The 24470-nt window shown below is 38.8% G+C and overlaps 1 protein-coding gene across 1 annotated transcript; it reads right to left on the bottom strand.

The window, feature by feature from the left end:
- Positions 1-62: 62 nt before the first annotated feature.
- Positions 63-23218, bottom strand: tmprss3a (transmembrane serine protease 3a). Its single transcript, XM_056240864.1, has 14 exons — positions 23077-23218; positions 22805-22970; positions 20092-20341; positions 19540-19644; positions 15958-16071; positions 15746-15869; positions 13465-13593; positions 12519-12565; positions 4897-5062; positions 4644-4813; positions 4353-4448; positions 2750-2892; positions 543-695; positions 63-299 (listed from the first exon to the last, which is right to left on the bottom strand). Exons 2-14 carry the CDS (start codon positions 22907-22909, stop codon positions 255-257), a joined length of 1647 nt encoding a protein of 548 aa, XP_056096839.1. The 5' UTR covers positions 22910-22970; positions 23077-23218; the 3' UTR covers positions 63-254.
- Positions 23219-24470: the final 1252 nt, after the last annotated feature.

Consider the following 24470-nt stretch of genomic DNA (forward strand, 5'->3'; position numbering starts at 1 on the left):
CATTGTCACGTTCTGTGTCTCTGGAAACACTTGTGCAAGTAATTACTCATGACACAACAGAGCATTGTTTGACAGGTATTTCTTAAAACAATAGCAAGTACTGTATAAGACTACTTACACCAAATAAAACGTTTCCAGATTTGAGTGCATGTAATATAAAATTTCTTTCAGTGTGCCTCCAATATGACATACAGTGGTGCATGTGTCAGAGTTCTGTGTTTCTGTGACGTCTCTGCCTGGGTTCGGTGCGGCTGTCAATAATCCCAGCTGATAGTTGAGGGATTCAGCATTTCTTCTCTCTGTAGGAAAAATAAACATTCATTAGTTTTGAAACCACAAGAGGGCACTGATTTATCAGAATAACTCATGATAGCACGTAATAACATGCCCTACATGACCTTTCTCAACAAAAATAGCTATTTCCAAGTTATTTTCCTAAAGGGAGGCAGGGCAGTCTCACTGTACAGACAGATCGTTTTTTTTTAAAAAACCACATAAACTGGTCTCAGAAGTTCAGAGATACACAAGATCACAATCCTGACCTCCATCTGCAGATGTATCCAGCTGAGGGACTGTGTGATGCGTGTGTAAACTCCAGGTTTGTTGCTTTCGGCACAGCCTTGTCCCCAGCTTGTGGCCCCCACCAATTTCCAGATAGAGGAATCCTCACAAGCCAGTGGACCACCACTGTCACCCTATTACCAGCATGGACAAACACATTTTCCCCCCAGATATTTTACTTTAAACTTCAGTGTTTCATGTTTACTTGCACAGTAATATTCCAATGTTAAATGGAACAGATCTTGCAGAAGGTTTCTTTTATGCATATTCAAGTTATTTACTCATGTAAAAGTGTTAACCCAACTACCATAATCTGGATTTTAGAAACAAGAAAGCCGGCAAAAATGGCTGTATTAATTAGAATGCATAATATAATATAATATAATATAATGTAATAAAAATAATAATGAAATAAAAAGCCACTACTTAAAGAGTGGAAAAAACTTTCATGACTATGTTTCTTAAGCCATTAAATTACCATCACATCAAAAAGTTTTACTTTAGGTACATTTTAAATCACTATTGTTGTGATTTAACCCTTATCTGTCACACTAGGGTTGGTCTCTTTTTAAAGAAGACAGCATATTGTTGCTGAAGTGAAAGCATGCACTTCAAGAAATAAAAGTAAAAAGAAAAATTATAGAAGTTTACAAAATTATACTGTACTAAACATTGTTTTATTTTATACAAAATATTTTACAAAATAATTTTTACTGTAAAAACGCTATAAAATCAAAGCCATGTGTCTAACCAAGTTGTGTTCTAAATTTTAAGTTGATATATCACAAAAATAGAAGTTTCTATGAGATTTTGTTTAGGCGTAATTCCAAAAATAGCCACCAGGTGTAACCCACAACCCATTGAAAAAACAAAACGCATTCTCCTGTAACAAATTATACCTTTCTGTCACAATGTCACTTTTATCACAAAACAGTTGCCAAATATGGAACCTTGAGTTTCAGACCTTTCCAACGATATGTGTTTTGTCAAGATTAGAAAAAGGTTTGGTTATAAAATAGCTAAAAGTAATTTTGTATTATGAAACATGACTCCGCCCACTAGGGGGAGGAGACTGCTAAAAGGGTTTAAAGTACGCTTACGAATGATACCCAAGTTATGATTACTAAAATATGTGTTAGGAAAAAAGGCAATGCATCCCGTGGGACACAGTACACTCATTTTGATATGTTGATTAGCACACTAAAGCACATGAAAAAAATACTTCACTATAATTTTAAAAGTAGTGTGTTATTTGGTATTACATTTAAAGTTATATTTTAGATGCATTAAATAATAAATTCATCATTAAAATTGTGCAATATCAATATATTTAAATAGCCTACATAAAACAAATTTCAGTAGAAATTACAATAAAGTTTTAGTTTACCATAAATCCTTGTCAATATTTAGCAGTAAGTATGAATTTACATAAAAGGATACATACGCAAGTGGGTCAAAAAAAGTTCAGCTAAATGCATTTATTATAAATTTAAACTATAATACTTTTTCATTTAATTGCAATAACCTGCAGTTGATGGTCTGAAGACATTACATTCAATGTGCACTTAAGTACTTATTATTTCTTAAAATAAACTTTCTGTACAGCTTTTTCGCAAGATTTATCCAGAATCTAAATTTTAAAATGGAATTTGATGCACATGTAACACTTTATTTAAAACTGTCCTTGTTACATATATTACATGTACAAATTATGCATAATTACATGCAACTAAACCAAACCTCAACCCTAGCCTTATATAGTAAGTATGGTGACATTTTATTTTAAGGTGCCATTGTTACAGTGTAAGCCTCCTTATAGGGTTAGTGTAGGATTAGGATTTGGTTGAGGGTTAGTTAGTTAGTTGCATGTATTTATGCATAATTGACTGTTTTTTTTTAATAATTCACTATGTTACATTGATGGTTAGTTGCATGTAATTATGCATAATTGCATACATGCATACATGTAACATAGAAGCACTGGTAACAAGCACATAGTAACAAGGGCACTGTAAAAAAAAGTGTTACCGTAAGTGACGGTAACACTTGTTAATATTACTCAGTGCTTAAATGCATATTTACACTGTAACAAGGACACAATTAAAATAAAGTGTAACCGCTGTGCCTGATTGCAGTTCTGGCAGTTCATGGACTGAAATATATATCACTCTATGGTGAGATGATGTACCTGGCAGGAGTCTGTTCCCCCCTCCAGGTATCCTGCACAGATCATGCCTGCTGATATATAGCCTTGATAAACCTCCGGCTGACTGCAGGCCTTGTTAGAGATGAGTGGGACTCTTGCTGAAAGCAGTGACTCGCTCCCTTCCCCTAAAACACAGAACACAGAAGAAGAAGAATCTTATCTCCTCGCGAGTCAGTTTACAAACTCAAATCAATGGCTGCGTCCAAAAGCTTAAAGGGATACTCCACTTTTTTTGGAAATAGGCTCATTTTACAACTCCCCCAGAGTTAAACTGTTAAGTTTTACCGTTTTTTGAATCCATTCAGCCGATCTCCGGTTCTGGCGGTACCACTTTTAGCATAGCTTAGCATACATCATTGAAGTGGACAAGACCATTAGCATTTCTCAAAAAAGACTGACTAAAGAGTTTAGATATTTTTCCTATTTAAAACTTGACTCTTCTGTAGTTACATCGTGGACTAAGACCGACGGAAAATGTAAAGTTGCGATTTTCTAGGCTGATATGGCTAGGAACTATACTCTCATTCCTGCGTAATAATCAAGAAACTTTACTGCCGTATCATGAGTGCAGCAGGCGTAATGATATGAATAGTCCCCAGCTCGGTAACTTCCAACGTGACCGGGACTAAGTGCCTGCGCCTGCTGCACTCATGATACGGCAGTAAAGTTTCTTGATTATTACACAGGAATGAGAGTATAGTTCCTAGCCATATCAGTCTAGAAAATCGCAACTTTATATTTTCCGCCGGTCTTAGTGTACGATGTAACTACAGAAGAGTCAAGTTTTAAATAGGAAAAATATCGAAACACTTTGGTCATTTTTTTTTGAGAAATGCTAATGGTCTTGTCCACTTCAATGATGTATGCTAAGCTATGCTAAAAGTGGTACCGCCAGAACCGGAGATCAGCTGAATGGATTTAAAAACGGTAAAACTCAACAGTTTAACTCTGGGGGAGTTGTAAAATGAGCCTATTTCCAAAAAAAGTGGAGTATCCCTTTAAAAATGCTGCCTTCGAAAGGAAGCATTCCTAGGAAGGAAGGCATTACGGCACATCTGAATCCAATATTAGCTTCACTTCCCGTCTCCTGAGATACCTTCATCTGATCAATTTTTGAAGGCAGCATAGATCTATCCTTCACATCTATTCATAAATGCAGAAAGATTCAAATCATTATCATTATTAATCACATGGACATGGTTACATGGCCTTCTTGAGCAGCTGCCATTGAGATGAATTGGAAATCTAACAGACAGCCCTTTCCAGGTATTAATGTGCTTTCAAGTCATATCGGAAAGATTGTGTTTAGAAGTTAAACGCACATGAACACCACCACTAAGTCGTTATTATGAGTGGGAAGCTCAGGTTTTTATTTGAGCCCTTTCTGATTTGGCGACGTGTCAGTGAGAAAATATGGCAGATGCAATTGATGCAGCATCTGTTCTGACAGTGAACTTGTTGAAATGTGTGAAACTATTATTATCATGTCATATCGTGAAAAATACGAACTTCCCAGGAGGACTTGAACGCACCCTTGTTTGAGCTGCCTCAGTCAGATATAACAACATTACCTTCCCACACTTACCACCATCAATCATGGCGCCCCACCCTGAGATCCAACACATTTTACCATCCTCAAACTCCTCCCCAAAGTTCGGCAGACAGATAGGCTCCACAAAACCTACAAATAAGCCATTTGTCACAATGAATGCAAAACATGAGCATGGGAGGTGGTTGCAGGTCATTAAGATAAGATTAAGTGTTCATTTGCATAACTGCCAGCTGTTACAAAAGATAGGTCAAAGAGACGTCACCCCACGTGGTTCATCAAAAGAACCACTTCCCAGTTTAAATGAGCTTCTTTTGCAGAAGGTACCATTAAAGGCGAGGGGCTGCGCCAGTTTCATCAGAGCAATATCATAGTCCAAGCCCTTGGGTCTGTAGCGACTGTGATAAATGATCTTCTCTACGGCGAGAGACTGCACTGCATTCATCGGCTGATCTATCAATCCCACATAGACGGTCCACAGCATAGGGTAGGCATACCTGCATGGAAATCAGACTAGGATCATTTCCATGTGGCTAGACGAATATGATAATATTGATTCATGAGAACATTATAAACTCACTCGTACACACAATGTGCCGCCGTCAGTATCCAGCGAGATGATATAACGGAGCCTCCACACAGGTGCACGTTCTGAAAGTGTAGGCTCACCTGCCAGGGGAACTGGCCCGCAACTGACAGGTTACCGCCAACTATGCGAGAATTCAACTGAGGTCTGGAACCACAGGCTATAAAGATATAGAGAATGAAATGTTTGCTGATGTAACATTGATGTTTATTGATGTTATAAAGTGCACGTTATAGTTTGGCCTTCTCTTAAAATGAAAAACACAAAAAGATGCTATTTGCTTGGTTTTGCTTATGTTTAACTAACTCTCATTTGTTTCAAAAGTACCAATGGCTTTGGACTTAACACTGTCACCTACTGGCCTGGATGTATGAAGTTTTTTATACTTCTTATTTAAAAAAAAAACGGTTCATACTGAAGTGGTGTATCTTTTACTTTGTTCTTTGGGCATTAAATTAATCATAATCCTACAGCTTTTATGGCTCGGATGATTGTATCGAAAGAGATAAATAGCAGAGAGAAAAATGCTTGTGTTTAACTGGCTCTTATTTGTTTCATTAATACCATTGGCTCGCACTCTACACTGACACCTATAGGCCTGGATGTGTGAAGTACTAACTGCTGCCATTCCACACCTAAGCTGTTTGTTTTGTTTACCAATTATTCTGTTCTCTTTACAAAAACATATGTTATTATTATGAGTAGACATCTCTGGTGATGTGGTGACAACATGAGACTTTTTTAAAATACTGAATATGTCTGGAGTCTTCATCTCATGTAAGTGAACCCCATTTGAATGATATTTGTCAAATGTGCTTTTCATTACGTGTCAAACTTTTAAAATGAGCAAAATGTAAATAAATAAAATATTGAGTGCACCTTTAAAGGTGAGGTATGTGATTCTCTTTTCTGTACATTTTTTCAAAATAACTTGAAATCCTATTCCTAACCCACTTACAGCCACTGAGTTAGAAGCACTGAAATGAAAATTAAGCAATTTAATAATCTGTGGAACGGGCAGAACTCGAAAAACTCCAGCCAATCATTTCCAAGACCACCAGAATCATTGGACAGTAAGTCCGTCAATCAAACGGTTGTACCACACCCCCCTCCCCCCAGCGCGCGTGACCCCCGTCGTGCGCATACTCAAAGTTTGTGACGCATGCGCATCTCGTCAGTAAAGCCGGTTCCATGATTAGTAATAAATCGTCATTACAATCTCTCGCGCATCTGAGTTTTCGCCATAGACAGTAAAAGAAATGGACAGAGCGATCTCATTGGAACTCAGTTGAGACAGTTGAAGCCCACTTTTAGCGATTTTTTAGAACTTCCGTTCCTGACGCGCAGACTCAAACCGACTCAAACTAAGCTTGATGACGTGAGCAACCTGTCTGACAGACGTGAATCTTCTAGTAGCTGTGCGTGAAAATTGCCAACGTTAATCTTGCAGAGACGGGGAACTTGAGCAAAGAGTTCTTTGGCGTGAGTGAGCAGGAGTAAGTATTCCGTTGCTTTTATGGACTCATTATCTATGGGCTTCTCCCTTGACGGGACGTCCCCCCGATTGCCTGCGAGCTTCTCCTCCTATCTGTACGGTAATTTCTGTACAGCGCGACAGAGAGTCGAGTGGTTATGACGCAATCGTTAGCCTATTTTTACTAAAACTGTTTCTACGGGGCCATAATGTAACATAGAAGGTAATGGAGCCATTTATACATTGTCGTGTTTCTTTAGAAATAAATAATGGACAAATGGAGTCTTTAAACGCCTCAGATGTAAAGTTATTCGCTGTCAAAGTGACGCCAAAATGAATGGTAGTCAATGGAAATGCTAACGCAAGTGAAGTTCTGCTACAAGATGGCGGTACCCGGCCGGCTTCAACTTCCGGTCGATGGATTACCCCCTTGGTTTTCGCTCGTGCATGATTACGCGTCCATGTTCTTCGATTGGGTGGAGTCAGAGCCGGCGTTGGAGGAAAGAAGGTAGGACCATTTGAATTGTATATTTTTAAAATCTGCCGGTCGTTTTCCAAATCACATACCCCACCTTTAACATAGCTAACAAAACATTTTTTTTAAAATCCATTAAAGGGATAGTTCACCCAAAAATTAAAATTGTCATCATTTACTCACCCTCAAGTTGTAAAGTATGAATTTCTTTCTTCTATTGAACAAAAAACAAGATATTTTGATGAATGTTGGTAACTAAACAGTTGATGGGCCCCATTGACTTCCATTATAGTATTTTTTCTAGGGCCGGGACTCGATTAAAAAAATTAATCTAATTAATTAGAGGTTTTGTAATTAATTAATCGAAATTAATCACATTTTAAATGCATAAATATTTGACCTGAGAACAGTGAGAAGTATTTTTTTTCACATGGATTTTTAGTATACCATTGAATAATGACAATACATAAGCTTAATCAACAACATATTGTTTATTTTTGTTCAACCAAGTCCAGCAGACCAGTGCAATTTTTGCCATTAAGTGTAGCAATAGCTACACTAATAGCAATAGCGAATTCCTTGTTGCATAACTTGCATACAACCATGCTCTTATCGACGCTTCCATCCGTTCGTTTTTTATAACAAAATTTTCCATCCACCGAGCCAACCAAAGCGATCTAGGCGATCTATGAAGCAAGCCATTATTAGACATAATAAATACATAGACGCCCTATTGGCCGCTGGAGCGTACGTCAACGGCGCCGCCATGTTGGGGATGGCAACTTTCCCATACCTCTCATACCGGGAATTGAGAAAAATGCATGTTTTGTGCGCTGTTTGGGGCTGTACACATCGCCACACAATTGAAAACAGCTTTCGAGGAATTACCTTTCACAAGCAAGACTGAACGTTTGTTTTTGGTTGTATTTGGTCATGATTTAATTAGTAATAGCAAAGCCCGTCTACGGAAAGCCTGGCCACTCCCTATTAAGTCCTATTGTACCGAATGTTGGTTGTAGTTCCACCAGAGTTCCACTGGGGGCGATCGTCCGAGTGCAAAATGAATGGGAGTCAATGGGGCTAGACGGCTAAATTTGTCTCTTTTACCCGATTGTCATTGAGAAATCTCAGATTTGAATGTAGGTTCTGCAAGTTCAACATGGGTTATAGGTCGAAAGTTGAATGAACGAGTGCTTATGTCCTTTCGATTTCTTACAGGTTGAGTTGTTGTTGCCCATAACACGCTAGCATTTTTCTAATGGACGCTGATTGGTCAGTGAAGGACTGATTACGACCAGAGACACCGCTTGATGGCATCGTGGCATATACGATATGCAGTGCAAATAGTAAATATAAGATACAGTGAGTAATAGTAATAGTTTAGTCAATAAAATAAACAAACAGTATACAGCAAATAAAATAGTAATGAAAAGGCTATATAAAAATATAGGCTATATAAAATAAAATGACACAACCCTGTCTATTTTTGTTAAATTTCAGTTTTATTCATCAGTAAGAGACATTATAACAGTATAAGTAGCCTAAAAGGTATAATAAGTTATACAAGACAATAAATAAAGTAAACCATTCAGACACAGCAGGATACAACGTTAAAATAGCCAAAATATAAAGTTATGAAACTTCACTTTGCCCTCAGCCAAAACGACTTGCCAGGGAACAAATGATACGATTAATGATACCAAAGATCGCCCGTTAGATATACACAAGACGAATTATATCTCATGTTTAACCAAGTTAGAGAGAGACATCAGAGCCGGCGGCGAACGTCACAAGCACTAGCCGAGGAAAGGCTGTTCCAGGCGGGGTGCAGAGCGCTGAGACCCGGTGAAAGACTGGTCCTCACAACTCCGAAAACGTCAGATCAAACTTTTAAATAGGCGCTATCTTTATAAATAAACCACAGATTTGAGCTTTAAACAACTACATTGTCGACTGAAAAACTATTAAAACTACATTTCGTGACACAATAACAGTAGTATTTTTAAATTTCGCGGCTTCTCTCGTCTGTCTATGCGCGAAAGCACCAGTGAATGAAGGATTGCCGTAAAGCAGGTTTCTGGTCGTACGATGTGTATGACGTCATTGACATTTTAAAAGACTTTTTAAAGCAAATAAGTGACTCTAAAAAATCTAACACCCAGTAATGTGTAATTTTGTTGCATCTTCTTTCGAATACAACATTCAAATTACTAGACAAAAAATTATATCCTGAGAAAAGTGGATTTTTAGGGGTATTGCTCCATAGACCTCCATTCATTCTGCACTCCGCCTGTGAGCGCCCTCATATGGATCTAGAGTGGAACTGCAACCAGTTCAGAACCCGGAAGTTTAATGTGAGTGGGAGTTCTCCCCATATTAGACATTCTCTGGTAATAGTAACGTTCAGAGGATACATTTAAAAATACTACTGTTATTGTGTCACGACATGTTGTTTAAATAGTTTTTCAGTCGACAATGTAGTTGTTTAAAGCTCAAATATGTGGTTTGTTTATAAAGATAGCGCCTATTTAAAAATTTGATCTGACGTTTTCGGAGTTGTAAGATGTGTTCACCGGGGCTCAGCGCTCGTCTACCCCGCCTGGAACAGCCGTACCTCGGCCAGTGCTTCTGAAGTTTTCCCGCTGACTCGGATGTCTGTAGTCTAGTGGTTAAACATGAGATATTATTCGTCTTGTGTATATCTAACGGGCGATCTTTGGTCTCATTAATCTATAAATGGTTCCCTGGTAAATCGTTTTGGCTGAGGGCAAAGTGAAGTTTCATAACTTTATATTTAGGCTATTTTAACGTTGTATCCTGCTGTATGTTTGACTGAAGCTATTTCTGTTATACCGATCAATAAAACTGAAATTTAACAAAAAGAGTTAACTAAATATTAAAGTCACTATTTAACTTATTTTTTTTTGTGTATATTCTGTAATTGATATTTCTTATTCTATTGCTATTATTATAGTATTATTAATAAACTATGCTATTATCAATATTTTTATGATTGTATTATTGCACTTATGATATTATATAATTATGCTAATCATTACTATTTTATTTGCTGTATACTATTTGTTTATTTTATTGACTAAACTATTTACTATTACTTCTCACTTTATGTTATATTTACTATTTGCATTGCACTGTAGTTGTACCATAACGTACTATTATAAAGGATCCATCAGTTATCTTTGTTATTGCTAAAATCTGGTCAATCACAGAAAATGCTTTTTCCACAATAAGAAAACTTAAATTATATCTCAGAATGGGGGTCTTCACCAATCTTATCCAAGAATAAAAAGCCAGATACATGACAAGCCTGAGCTTTATTGACCATTCTTTATTAAAAAAAATTTTTTACAAGTCTAACTATCGAGATTTTAAATAACTAGAGATGGAACTTTTTGTACACCACATACAAACCACTGAAATCGGTTGATAAATGTAAAAACAGTTTGTTTTTATCCAGAAAAAACGCAGCTCCCCCGTTTACTTACATTTGTTCACAGCGCAGTCTTGCCCTCAGCAAAATGGCGGACCCGTTGACGTCAAGGGGGTAATCCATCGACCGGAAGTTGAAGCCGTCCGGGTGCCGCCATGTTGTAGCAGAACTTCACTTGCGTTAGCATTTCCATTGACTCCCATTCATTTTGGCGTCACTTTGACAGCGAATAACTTTACATCTGAGGCGTTTAAAGACTCCATTTGTCCATTATTTATTTCTAAAGAAACACGACAATGTATAAAGGGCTCCATTACCTTCTATGTTACATAATGGCCCCGTAGAAACAGTTTTAGTAAAAATAGGCTAACGATTGCGTCATAACCACTCGACTCTCTGTCGCGCTGTACAGAAATGACCGTACAGACAGGAGGAGAAGCTCGCAGGCAATCGGGGAGACGTCCCGTCAAGGGAGAAGCCCATAGATAATGAGTCCATAAAAGCAACGGAATACTTACTCCTGCTCACTCACGCCAAAGAACTCTTTGCTCAAGTTCCCCGTCTCTGCAAGATTAACGTTGGCCATTTTCACGCACAGCTACTAGAAGATTCACGTCTGTCAGACAGGTTGCTCACGTCATCAAGCTTAGTTTGAGTCGGTTTGAGTCTGCGCGTCAGGAACGGAAGTGCTCACAAATCGCTAAAAATCAAGGGGGTAATCCATCGACCGGAAGTTGAAGTCGGCCGGGTGCCGCCATCTTGTAGCAGAACTTCACTTGCGTTAGCATTTCCATTGACTCCCATTCATTTTGGCGTCACTTTGACAGCGAATAACTTTACATCTGAGGCGTTTAAAGACTCCATTTGTCCATTATTTATTTCTAAAGAAACACGACAATGTATAAAAGGCTCCATTATCTTCTATGTTACGTTATGGCCCCGTAGAAACAGATTTAGTAAAAATAGGCTAACGATTGCGTCATAACCACTCGACTCTCTGTCGCGCTGTACAGAAATGACCGTATAGACAGAAGTAGAAACTCGCGCGCAATCGGGGGGACGTCGAGGCATAAAGTCAAGGGAGAAGCCCATAGAGAGTTGTAAAGCTGCTCCTGCTGCGAGCTCATGGACAGCTAATACTCACGATCTCCGGCTCTGCAAGTTTCGGAAGGGAATGATTCAGATTCCTCTTGGCACAGCTACTAGAAGATTAACGTCTGTCAGACAGGTTGCTCACGTCATCAAGCTTAGTTTGAGTCGGTTTGAGTCTGCGCGTCAGGAACGGAAGTGCTCAAAAATCGCTAAAAATGGGCTTCAACTGTCTCAACTGAGTTCCAATGAGATGGCTCTGTCCATTTCTTTTACTGTCTATGCTAAAAATGGGCTTCAACTGTCTCAACTGAGTTCCAATGAGATGGCTCTGTCCATTTCTTATACTGTCTATGGTTGACGTATCGCAGCAACGTTCCAAAGCGGCCAATAGGGCGTCTATGTATTTATTATGTCTATGAAGCAGGAAGCAAGCGATCTCGTCAGCTTCTTCATCATGAACGTTAGTTGGTGCTCCAGTATAATCGGTCCGCCGAAACTCATCCAGTGAGAAACGTTCCGCGGTGCAAAAATAAGTGCGATTAAAATGATTTTTTGTGTAAATTAACGCGTTAAAGTCTGTAATTAATTAATCTTAATTAACGCGTTAAAGTCCCGGCCCTAATTTTTTCCATACAAGTCAATTGGGTCCATCAACTGTTTGCTTACCAACATTCATCAACATATCTTCTTTTGTGTTCATCAGAAGAAAGAAATTCATACAGGTTTGGATCAACTTGAGGGTAAATGATGACAGAATTAAAATGTTAGGGTGAACTATCACTTTAAGTGTTATCATTTTAACAGGATAGGTTTAAACTTTAGGATTGTGCACAATCTGGAATATTGATATTACAACTATCTTCTTAGTAGGAAATGAAGAGCATACAATAATATGTATTTGAGTAATGTATTAAGATGTAGCCACATATAGCGTTGCTCGGCATATTTTCGTGGACAAAATCCAATCATTTCAATAGGAATCCACGATATCGTACATTTCGTGTGAGGGCAAAAGATTTCAAGAAAGCTGCTTAGTTTGAAAGTGCATACATCATACATCGCTAAACTATTGACAATTTTGCCAAAATTTTGTGACCACAATTTGAAAAATAACTTTTGCTTACCTATGCATTTAAGTGTTGTTACCTTCCCCAGACTGCACTGGGTTTTACTGGGGAGAACAAATGATGTAGATAGTTAAGAAATAGTATGCCATTAAATGGGTTAATCCACCCAAAATCTTTTTTTCCTTTTAAAAAAAGAAGAAGTAGGCCTATTTTGGAATAGTTTGACAGGCTTGGTCACCATTTGCTTTCGTTTTATTTGAAAAAGCCATTGTGAACACATTCTTCTAAACATCTCAATTTGTTTTTCATTGTAAAATGAAAATCAGATTAATTTGTATTATTGAAGGTGAGTAAAGGATGACAAAAGTCAAAAGAGTAATACTATTTATATTTGACTAAGATTTAGTGGGATCATACTGATCTACTATGTATGACTTTAAAAAAGGAACAAAAATGAAGAGCATAGCAGCAGTGAAAGAGTTACATTCAAATAGTCTAAAGGGGACATAAAGAGCTGTTGGCTACAGAACAAAGTAAATACAAAAACACAGCTTTGTGGGCAACCGCTGTGAACAAAAGGGACTCCACTCCAGTTTCAGAGAAAAGAAGGCAAGAGGTTTTTCTCAAGGACTTTGCTCTGAATGGAAAAGTGAAATTAAAAATGCCCTGGTATTTGTTTTCATATTATTTTACTTTGTGATCATAATAATTTTCACTAATGTGACCACATCTGAAGTCAGGGTTGTTCCTGTTCCCGAAACTCTACCTTCCTCAAATGTTCAGCTCCAACCCTAATCAAACACACCTGAATTAAGATCTAATTAAGCTAATTCAGATCTGGAACACTTAATTACAGACGGGCGTGTTGACGCCGGGTTGAAACTGAAGGCTGTTAGAAGTTGCTTTAAAGTTATTTGTAGAAAGAATCTATAACACAATTCATGGCATTTGTCAGTATGGTGCTGCCCTGCAAACACTATGATGATGAAGAGACTGTGTTTACCTGAAATGAGTTATGTTGTGTATCTTGATAGCTTGCTGGGAACTTGTGTGGTTCAAACTTAATGACACCAGGTTACTTTGTAAGTCCTGTTCAATAGAGGACAGAAGAAGAGCTTTCGACTCCACATATCTAACAGAGAGGGGGAAAAGTAAAGCAGCTTAAAAAACATGTTTTGGCATTAGCATATTGGTAGTCTCAGTCTCAGACGTCACGCCCACTGAGCGTTGGTTAATCGTCTGATGCATATGGTACACTTAACTGGAAACACTTCAGGTATGTCGAAGTCGTCATCTGATTGGTTGAATTTTATTGGATTTCCGGGGGGCGCGAGTGTCGCGTTTATTTTCGGTCCGCCAGGAAACAAAGCGCAGACGTGTGATTGCGGAAGAAAACTGTGTTTACATGAGTGACAATGAGCATTTATCAAGATCAGCTAAACATAGGATTCTCAAAAGTATGCGAGGTTCACGGCATAGACTCTTTAAGAGATGCCCAGGAGTTTTGTTTGAGGCACTTAGTGGAGACAAAAATAGATATTTTAGCCTGTTTGCCGACGGGATTTGGGAAGAGTATTCCAAGCCTGGCCGACAATTTGTCAGCATTTAGAAGGATTCCCAGCAGATCCAATTTTACTAGTTGTGTGTCCCCTCCTATCTATTATGCATAGACATTCACAGATACTGCTTGTTTTCTTCTCCTTCTTTGATTTTCTATGCTGACTGACTTGTTGCACGCCGGTCTGTTGTTGTGGGGACATTTCCACGCCCCGAAACGTGACTCTGAATGAAACTTACTGTAATTGGTTGTTTGACATGTCGGTCAAACGGCCTTATGGGCGGGCCTTGGCCAAAGAAAGCTGCTATGAATTCCAGACCTTCAGCCGTCAGTCTGAAGGTCTGGTTACGCGAGACTAGCATATTGGTAATGTACAATGTAGCGCTAGCATCAAACATCCATGTGTCCCAAGCCCTTTATCAGATGTTTGTGTTGTTCTTAGAAAGTTTTCAATGGATAAACATCACAGTCTAGTCCTAAAGTTTAAAAGAGTTCTTGGTCAACCGTTTCAAGCGTGTTTCTGAAATATCACGCCCTTTACCATAGATCTGGGTGGAAAAAACAGTAATGTGCCCAAAATCACATACCCTCCTTACTATATAAGACAAAAAACAGTATGTGACAAAAGAAGTATGTCCGAATTCACAGTAGTCATGAAAGAGTAGGCAAAAGTATCTAGATGACCTACTACTTCTGGAGAGATTCTGAAGTGTGCATACGATGGACAGTTTACTATCCCATGAGGCCACAGGAGAGGATTTGTGAATGGCAGTGAAGCGACGCAACTGACACTGGTAGGTCACATGATAATGACAACATGGTGACTGAAGTACATCTGGATTACATTCATACTATATAGAACATATTTTTTAGCGCTTGCAATGCAAGCACTCATTCAAAATAAGTACCTACTCAAGAGAGTATGTGATTTCAGACACAGTCATCTTGGACACGGTTACAACACACTAGTGGCGCAACTCAATCAGGCCTTGTACCCTTTTTTTGCAGTAGGAATTATTTACATGAGGAATTCTGTGAAGTGTGTGTTCCCAGAAGAAAACTCAAGACAACAATCAAGGCGTTTCAGGGAGTTCAGAAACAGTGCGCACTGATATAGAGAATAACTCCCTTTGGAGTGACTTTGTGCTTTGTAACTTTCCAAACATTTTTGATGCTCAAACAACAACATTGTGACACTAAAGAAAGATAAAAATGTAAAAAAGCATAATAGGTCCTAATAGGTCCATAAAAAAGTCTTGAGTTTAAAAAACGTTAAAAAGTTTGTAGATAGATGGTCTGTGCCGAGTTTGGTGGATGTAGCTTAAAAGCTAGAAAGAGCTCCAGTCAGAAAGGGCTTAGGTATATCTATAGGTGGTACTACATAGTGCTACCTAACAAGTCAGCACAAGATTTTTGTTTGACTCTCATGATTTATGTGAAAATTCCTAAAAGAGGTGAAGTCTTGAGTCCACACCTAAAGATTAGGACGATTATGCTGTTTTCATGTAATTCTTAACCCCTTGATGGAGGCCCAACGTCCTGCAGAGTTCAGCTCCAACTTGTCCTAACACCTGCCTGAAAGCTTCTAGTAAACCTAAAGCCCTTGAATAGTTGTTTCTGGTGTGTTTAATTTGGGTTAGAGAGCTAAACTCTGCAGGACAGTGGCACTTCTGGAGCAGGATTGGACATAGATATAGAGGGTGTGTAAAGCAGGGTGTTTCAATACCTCGAATAGCCGAGCTGTTTGCAAGCAGAGAGGGAAAGGTTAGAGTCCCAGTCCTCGGCACAAACAGTTTTCCAAACTCCATTTGTGAGCACCTGCAGTACAGAGCTCTTCCCACTCAGACGCACTGCACAGACAGATAGACACATGACACATGAACAGCAACATTCAACAAAAGTAGTGTGAATATTAAATATGAGTATGCTGTTGCTCACCGCAGCTGAGCTCATCTTCTCCGTGTTCACAGTCAAAATGTCCATCGCACTGTGCCAACATGCTAATACACCCAGAAGAACCACATCGAAACTTCCCGGCACAGCTCAAGCCAACTAAAGCAGTGGAAATATGAGGATTATTCATAATTAGAATGAGCCCAGCCCACAAATTGTGGGATAATAGGTAATTATAGGACCATTTATCATAAGCATTTATTGTTCATTGAAACACAACAGTGACACAATGCACTCCAAGTAATCCCTTCATCATTTTATTGCTCAGTCACTCGTAAATTAATTGACTATTTAATATCGGCCATGCAACACCACTTAAAAGCTATACAGTAAACTGATACCATAATGCAAGGCTGTATTAGACTGCGCAACCTGAGTTGGAGACATCTTATGAACGTTTTTAGATCCTGGGTTGTGCAATCTAATCCAGTGTAATCTGTTACTTATTCATTGCAGTTGTGTTGGTTCATTTTAGCTAAGGGTGTGTTCAGAGAAATGACACAGTGTCAAAAGAAATGACACTCGTTTCTTTTAGAGCTGCTGTACAGGCAGCATTGAATTATTTTGCATCTGTTTGCATCATTGAATTATTTTTTGGCCGAGAGAGCTTAACTCTCACAATGCAACCAACGCAGAGCTAACTCACAACGCAACCAAATACAGAAACGCGCTGCAACTGAAGAAAACATGCAAATAGAAAAAACACCAGCAGTTTAAGAAAACATCATCATCGGTTTGACAGCACGTGCTGCAAACTCACAACGCAATCAAATACAGAAACACTGCAAATACAACTCGACCAATACAGAAAAGCGCTGCAAATACTCACAACACAACCAAATACAGAAACACTGCAAATACAACTCGACCAATACAGAAAAGCGTTGCAAATACTCACAACACAATCAAACATAGAAACGCGCTGCAAATACTCACAAAGCAAACAAATACAGAAAGGCGCTGCAAATACTCACAACACAACCAAATAGAGAAACACATTACAAATAATCACAATGCAACCAAATACATAAACGTTCTGCAAATAGCACACAACACAATAGAAATGTTTTAAGTGGCAATCCTGGCTGGGACCGCTTATTGTTCAATATCTACTTGTCAGTGGTGTTGCTTGACCATCCTGATCATATGTGAGTTGTGAGAATTCACAGTGTGTTTCTGAATTTGGTTGTGTTGTGAGTATTTGCTAGCCTCGTGAGACCATCCTGATCTCGCGAGCTTTCAAGGTTTCACTCGCAGATCAGTCTGGATACTTTCCGTTAAAGAAAATTTGGGAGCAGTTCACCAAACGAACGTCCAATCAGCGTTGGCTTTGAGGCGGGTTGAGGTGTGACACAACGAGAAGCGCGACAGTTCAGTCTAAAGAACATGTCGGCTTCAGCGGATGAAACTAGCATCAGCGTGGCTATCGAGCAAGTTTTATCGGAATTACAGAGTATTTCTTCACTGAAAGAAGAGCAAAACACTGCTCTGGAGGCTTTTCTCAGAGGAAAAGATACGCTCTGTTAGTACGTCATATGCTTCGTTGATCTGATTGGTTGATTTGGCCCGTCTATCACCAACATAGGCCAATCAGCTAACCAGTATTTTCGCCCCTTACCAAAACTACTTCAACGGAAGGTTTCCAGATGGATATGCGGAGCAAATCCATCTGGCGGAGTCAGGTTAAGTATTTGCAGCAATTTTCTGTATTTGGTTGAGTTGTGAGAATTTGCAGCGTGTTTCTGTATTTGGTTGATTTTTGAGTATTTGCAGTGCGTTTCTTTATTTGGCTGCGTTGTGAGTATTTGCAACACGTGATGTCAAACAGGTGAAGATGTTTTCTTAATTTGCTGGTGTTTTTTCTATTTGCATGTGATTTCTTCAGTTGCAGCGTGTAGAGCTCTCTCGACCACCGTAGGTTATCACCGTAAACCTGCTTTGAAACAATCTGTATTGTATAAAGGGCTATTTAAATAAAGGTGTCTTGATTTCAGTTTTGTGTAGAGTATCCAAATTTGGTAAATAAAGGCATTTCACAGGGGTTCACAGTGTTGTGTTTCTGGAGTCTGTATGCAGGATATCTAAGAATACTCACAAAAGACTCAAAAGAGTACTGTGGCAGTACCATAGTGCAGTGTTGGGATCATATACCATGGTAGCCTGATATCAGAAATTATGTGCCATGCTGTTTTACAATTCTGATTTATATCCAAAAGACCATGGTAATACGTTTTGGTACTTTTGCTGTGTGTGACATGTATAATGTTATGTGTAAAGAGTTTGGGTAAGTCTGTTTTTGGAAACAGTAATAGAAAAAAATGGCTACAATCTAGGGCACACCCTGCTTTCCACCTAACCACATTTCAGGCGGTGCCCTACTTCCAGTGTCACTCGATCACCATGCTTTTGCATGTTCCTGGATCAAAATATTATACATTTACATGTGGTGAGTCCCCGATGCTGACTTTCTAGGTTTTTCAAGACTTTTTTTTTTTTTTGCACGACCCTGCATATTTTCACATATTTAAATGCAAATAAATAATAATAATGTGTGAATGGCCTTTTGGTGTTTGTTGTGCTTCTAAGATTTCAGATTCATGATTCGTGAATGAACCATTCAGACCTCTTTGCAAACCAGCTTGACAGATTCAATTTAACCGAATAACAAACTGGATATTGCTGATAGATTTCTTGCTGTTCTTTTTTGGTGCTTTGCAATTGCAAATGTAATAAAAACATCTGGAGAAATGTATACATTTTCAAACTCGAGTAAAGTTGAAATGTACAAAATCTGTACTTAAAGGCAGGGTAGGTGATTTGCTCCAGAAAAATGTTTTGTTTTGCTGGTAGAAAGTCTCTTTGCATCAGGAGAGCAATCATTAAGTTAAGAGGTCTAAATGTATTTATATGTGTGTATATATAGTCTGTGGAAGGCGTAGGACCATAAAATGTTTGTCCAATCATTGCATTCAGTCCTACCTGTTACTGCCTGTCAACGTATGTTCATACCCTGCAAACATCTCACGCCATCAGCGCACTATGCAGAGTTAGACAGACGTCAGTCACCGAGCACCGCAAACGAAACAGCAGCCACCTTTTACAGTTCCTCCTGAACCAAAACATCAATGCGTTCACGCCATAACTGCCGTAATTTGGAAGAGATGGAAACCCATGACATACTCAGAGCGGTTTGTGACTCGAATTTATGCGTTTCAATGGCAACTATATCAACGCAGAAATGAATCTGCAGCAGTCAGATAGTGCAGGTCAGTTCTCTTTAAGTTGTTTATGTTCATTATTATTGTAATGTTATGTGCTTTGAGACAGTTTAACGCCGTCTCTCGTGACGCTTTTCTTTGTTCCCTGCTGTACACATTCATTAGTTTTGAAGGAGGCATGGCTTTGGAGACGCTCTGGGTGGGATATTATGCTTTCAAAGCTTGCTCGCTATTGCTAGCCTCTCCAAAAATTGCCTATACCTTTAAGTACAGTAACAAAGTATTTGTACTTTTATTGATATAATCCACTGGATGTGTTGAGTTCACCCTGAAGAAAATGAAGACTCACCGCCCAGTCCAATTCCAAGCACAATAATGAGGGTGAGCAGGACACAAGCCCCGATCAGTATCTCCATCCTGCGTGCAAGCAGGCTGCCACGGAGTGTTTTCTCCTCTGCTAGATTGTTAACAGTTGCATGAGATGATAATTAACATAAAAGAGATTCATTTTTATGCATTCAGAGGACACTTTATCCAAAACAATAATACATTTTATGGGTTTGTACATTTCTCTGGGGGTTGACCCCACAATCTTAATGCTGGCATCATGTGTTATCTACAGGAAAAGAGTGTTCCTTTGTGTGTTTTACTATCTAGTCCAAAGGACTGACTGCAACAGGGTTTATGTATAGGATGACTGAAATTGTTTTGGAAGAGTTTGGATCAATGCTTCTAGTATTTTTGGACGATAATGTAAAATTCAGAGGTTATGAATGTAATTGTAAGCTATACAGGCAAACTGTTTAAACTGAGCTTGGTTTTAAATAGTATTAATCAATGTCAGGTAGAAGGTAGTCTACATTTTGATGATTTGACCATAATGGATGATGTACATCGGTACCTGTAACAAAAGGCTGGACTTTGGTAACTGGCATTGAAAGGCTGGGCTGTGCTGAGGGGCTTTCTGTTAGAAGGTCTTTGGAAGTGACTTCAAAAGTGGGTTTGACAGTGCTGTCATCTGGTGGAGGACTGGCACTTGAACTGTCCAGGGGACTGACCTTCAGCAGGGCCGGGGGATCCATTGCAGGAATGTCTTCCTCGGTTACAGAGACCACCTCTATTTTCTCAGGATATATCTGATCAGCTGCTCCCTGTGTGGAAGCATGAAGACTCAAAAGTGATCCAGCATCCATTTATCTGTGTGCTGCATTTTTACAGATTTGACTTAGATCCTATTTTATTTATTCTACAACAAACTACATTTATTTTGTTATTATTTGGCATAGTATTTATTAATCTTTTAAATTAGCTTTTACTTTTGTATTTTCATTCTAATTTTAGTTCAACCCTAGAATGCATGAACCAAAAAACCTATACGAATGCATAAATGGGGTCAAAATTACCCATATTGGAATTAATGGTTTCTTCCACAAAAAAAAAACAGATACAGAAATGTTTTAATATATCAAAGATGTTTGTGTGTCCACTTTCCTCATATGCATTACAAAAGATGAAATGCATTCTAAACAAACTATAAACTAAATCTATATTCTAGTCTGAACCTTCACTCCCCACGTATTTCTCCAGACCATGTGAAAATAATCTTAGCGGACAGAGACAGAACATTTCATATAAGATTTGCACCTTTCTAAGCATGACTTTTGTGCAGAGTTTGCACCTCTTCGGCCCTGTCCCAAATGGCACACTCCGGACTTGTGGACAGAGTCCACACTTCGGTGACGTCATGTAGTGCAGACCTATAGGGCCCTTAGCGCGAGTCCGCGAGGGCGCATTGAGAGGTATTTTTGGGACAGACTCGATCGTCACGCCGGAAACAGGAAGACGGTCTGATTGTTGTTATGGACAGGAGCTACGGGTTCGGGGAAATATGCTGCCTATTGTTGTTGTGTTTACATATGACTCAGTAAAGCCCTGACATTCTGTTCTATTTATTTAATGAATCATAATTCGACCGTATTATTCAGCTCGCTATTATTAGCCTATGTTTGAGACATCAACCACTGGTCGATGATCATAATGTTTGCATAAACTTGTCATAAAAACCGTAATGATAATTACACTTAAATATTTTCTTCTCAGCCCAATTTAAGTCCACGAGACCGAAAGTCCGCATGAAGTGCGCCATTTGGGACAGGGCCTTCCTTTGTTTGGGCCTTCGGCTGTCATTTCCTGTAGCCTTTTTCTACTCATCTACTGCATCTGAAATTACATATACTGTCTGAGTAGGTTCTACATTTCAGAACTTCATGGCTGGTAAAAAAAAGTACGCATATGTAGTATGAATAAAGTATTATCAAACATGATTGTGTGTAGTAAATGCAATATGAATGTACTGCATTCATTGCTAGCATAATGTGAGTTAGAGTGAGTTGTGTTGTTTCCCTGCCACTCACGACTCCTCTCCCGTGGCCTCATGGGATAGTAAAGTGTCCATTAAATGTAAACCTCAGAATCTTGGCAGAAGCAGTACATCATCCAGGTACTTTTTTTTGCTTTCTGTATTATAAATACTGTGAATTCTGACATATAACCCATCTCACATACTGCTTTTAACCTACTATAAGCCCGTTCTCATCCCAAGGCGTCATACATGTGACGCTTTTGACATTTCGTCGAAATCTTACGCACATGGCATCCTTTAGCGGCAATATGAGACGCAGAACCCAAGGCGTCATACAGGTGACGCTCGTCTAAATCTGACCCACATGGCATCCTTTAGCGTCAATATGAGACGCAGATCCCAAGGCGTCATAACCGTACCCTACCCCAGACCTAAACCTACCCATAACAGTGCGTGTTATATTGACGCTAAAGGATGCCATGTGCGTAAGATTTCGACGAAATGTCATATGGCATCACCTATATGACGCCAAAGGATGAGAATGTTTTGGATATGCTTATTCAAACGGGGTTGGTGTCTGAGGCGTGACAATAATCAACAATGATCCATAAAGTTTCAAGAAAATAAATAGTATTATTGACAAAAATGTATCCAAAAATACTGTGTTGGGTCAAATTTGACTTTATGTATTCTTGGGGCACTGATACACACACGAAAAAGAAAATCCCCATGCACCCCTATGACCAAGAAACATGAGAAAGACATTGATTTGGGTCAGAAACTAGATTTTTGACAAATTAATTGAATATCAAATAGATAAATGTTTTCATTAATAAAATATTTCAAACATCAAGGCATACTGGGTCAATTTGACCCACTTTATGCATTCTATAGGGTTCAGATTAGATCATTTTGTTGTGTGCCTTTGTCATTTTTATATTTATTTTGTTAACACTTTACTTTCATGTTCTATATTCTACTAACCATAAGTAACTTTGCAACTATAACTAACTCTCATTAGAGTATTAGTAGACAGTCCACTATGTTTTACAAGTCTTTTTACTTAAAAATATCACATTTAATGCATTAGTTGCTGTTTCTCTTATAATTTGTGAAATCGACTTGCAATTTCTAAGTAAAATTTGTTTAAAAAAAAAGTAAATCCTGTGCTATTTTTTTTCCATTGCATATGGCCAATAAAATGATTACAGCCTCATGGTACATGTAAACATAAGTTGCTATGTGGTCTTACCTGAACATCTGTTTGTGTGCTCTCTATACAGGGACTATATTCTCCATCTCCATCAGCGCCAACATCTACACCTGCTGTAGACTCCAATTCCTCTGGATTAGCCATGACTTACTTCATACACTCATATTAACAGCGCTCACACATATACAGTTGGTTTTAGATTTGACTGGAGAAAGCAGAATATTTATGGAGTAAATATCACATTGATGTATAGCGAACTGTGATATTGGACAGAACACTCAAAACACAAAAGTTCAACACGCCCAATTTACCTAATAGAGTTATAAAGTCCATGTTGTCTGATTAGCTTGAAACGTCGTCTTTCCATTGATCTGTTCATTTTTAGTACTCTTCTTGTCTTCTTACCTCTCTCAATTACAGACTGACACAGACTCTTCGAGGTAGAGCGGGACATCTGATCGGGGAGTGCTGGGAGGTAGTGTCGCTGTGAGAGGGGATCGGATGACCCCGCACTCCCTCAATGCAGCTCAGCTTACAGAGAGGCCTGTGAACCTGATCAAATGCAGAGGTGGATGATGGAGGGGCTTTAAAAATGGAGGACAGGAATGGAGATATGGAAAAGATAATGATTCATTTTAATGAAATGAAAATGTACATGATATTGAGACTTTAGGGCCAGTTGGCCAAGACAAGGACCAGGAAATGCATTGTTGGGTTGGGACTGGGAGTGAACAAACTATTAGTTATGAGTTTATTTTCAGCATTTTTTTATTGTGGGTTAAATCTAACGTACTGCATTTGCATTACACACTGCAAATCTGAGCACAATGCTGATAGAAACAACAAAGACAATCTTTGAGAGGTTTTTTTTAAAAGTTTAACACAGTTTAAAGGCCTTATGTAGTTTTACTAATTGAACAGTTATGAAGACATGTAGACTGAATGCAATATAAACCTTGTGCCATTTAAATGCTTTGATAGTTTGAAGATTGATTTGAAGAGAGAGGGGATGAAGGTGGCGCTAGGAGATGGCTACAGGGCTTTGAGTGGTTGCTAAGGTGTTCCCAGGCAGTTCTGGCTGGTTGTTAGAGCAATAGGTGTTTACTAAGGTATGGCTATGTGGATAGATAGATAGATAGATTATAATGGTTTATGAATTCATTGTTTCCTTCTCGTCTCGTGTTACTGTTGTTATATGTGTGTGTGGGTGTGCGCGAGTGGGCGTTTCCACTCACCCATGTGGATTAGCGATCCAGCTGATCGCAATCTCCTCACCAGCTGCTGCCTATCAAATCACCTTTAAATACTCACCGCACTTTCCTCTCTTTGTCAGATCGTTGTTTGATGTCCTTCGTGTGTGTGAGATCCTGTTCCAGTCGGCGTTTTGTCCTGTTCCCGTCCTTGTTCCTCGTGTCACGTTCCGGTTCTGGATATTCCTCATCACTCATCATCTCTTCACTTCACGTCTGGACTACTGACCATCTTGTCCCTGCGTCACCAGTTGTTTTGTGTGTTCTGATATAAAATAAATAAAATAAAGAGTTTACCTGCATCTGTTTCCGTGTCTTTGATCGTGATATAGATAGATAGATAGATGAATGATAGATAGATATATATCATATACATAACTATGTTTTCAGTGGTGTATAAAGACCTTACTTAATGAACCGTTACATTTTTATTACCTTAGAATGATCCATTTCTA

Source organism: Rhinichthys klamathensis, unplaced genomic scaffold, assembly GCF_029890125.1.
Source record: "Rhinichthys klamathensis goyatoka isolate OS25496 unplaced genomic scaffold, OSU_Roscu_1.1 h1tg000021l_1, whole genome shotgun sequence".
Classification (NCBI taxonomy): Eukaryota; Metazoa; Chordata; class Actinopteri; order Cypriniformes; family Leuciscidae; genus Rhinichthys; species Rhinichthys klamathensis.

Coding starts and splice junctions, on each gene's coding strand:
- tmprss3a (XM_056240864.1), bottom strand. CDS start 22,909: ATGGCTAATCCAGAGGAATTGGAGTCTACAGCAGGTGTAGATGTTGGC. Junction 20,342..22,804: donor GCACACAAACAGATGTTCAG/GTAAGACCACAT, acceptor GCTTCCACACAG/GGAGCAGCTGATCAGATATA. Junction 5,063..12,518: donor AACAACACTTAAATGCATAG/GTAAGCAAAAGT, acceptor ATATCTTTATAG/CCTGTGGTTCCAGACCTCAG.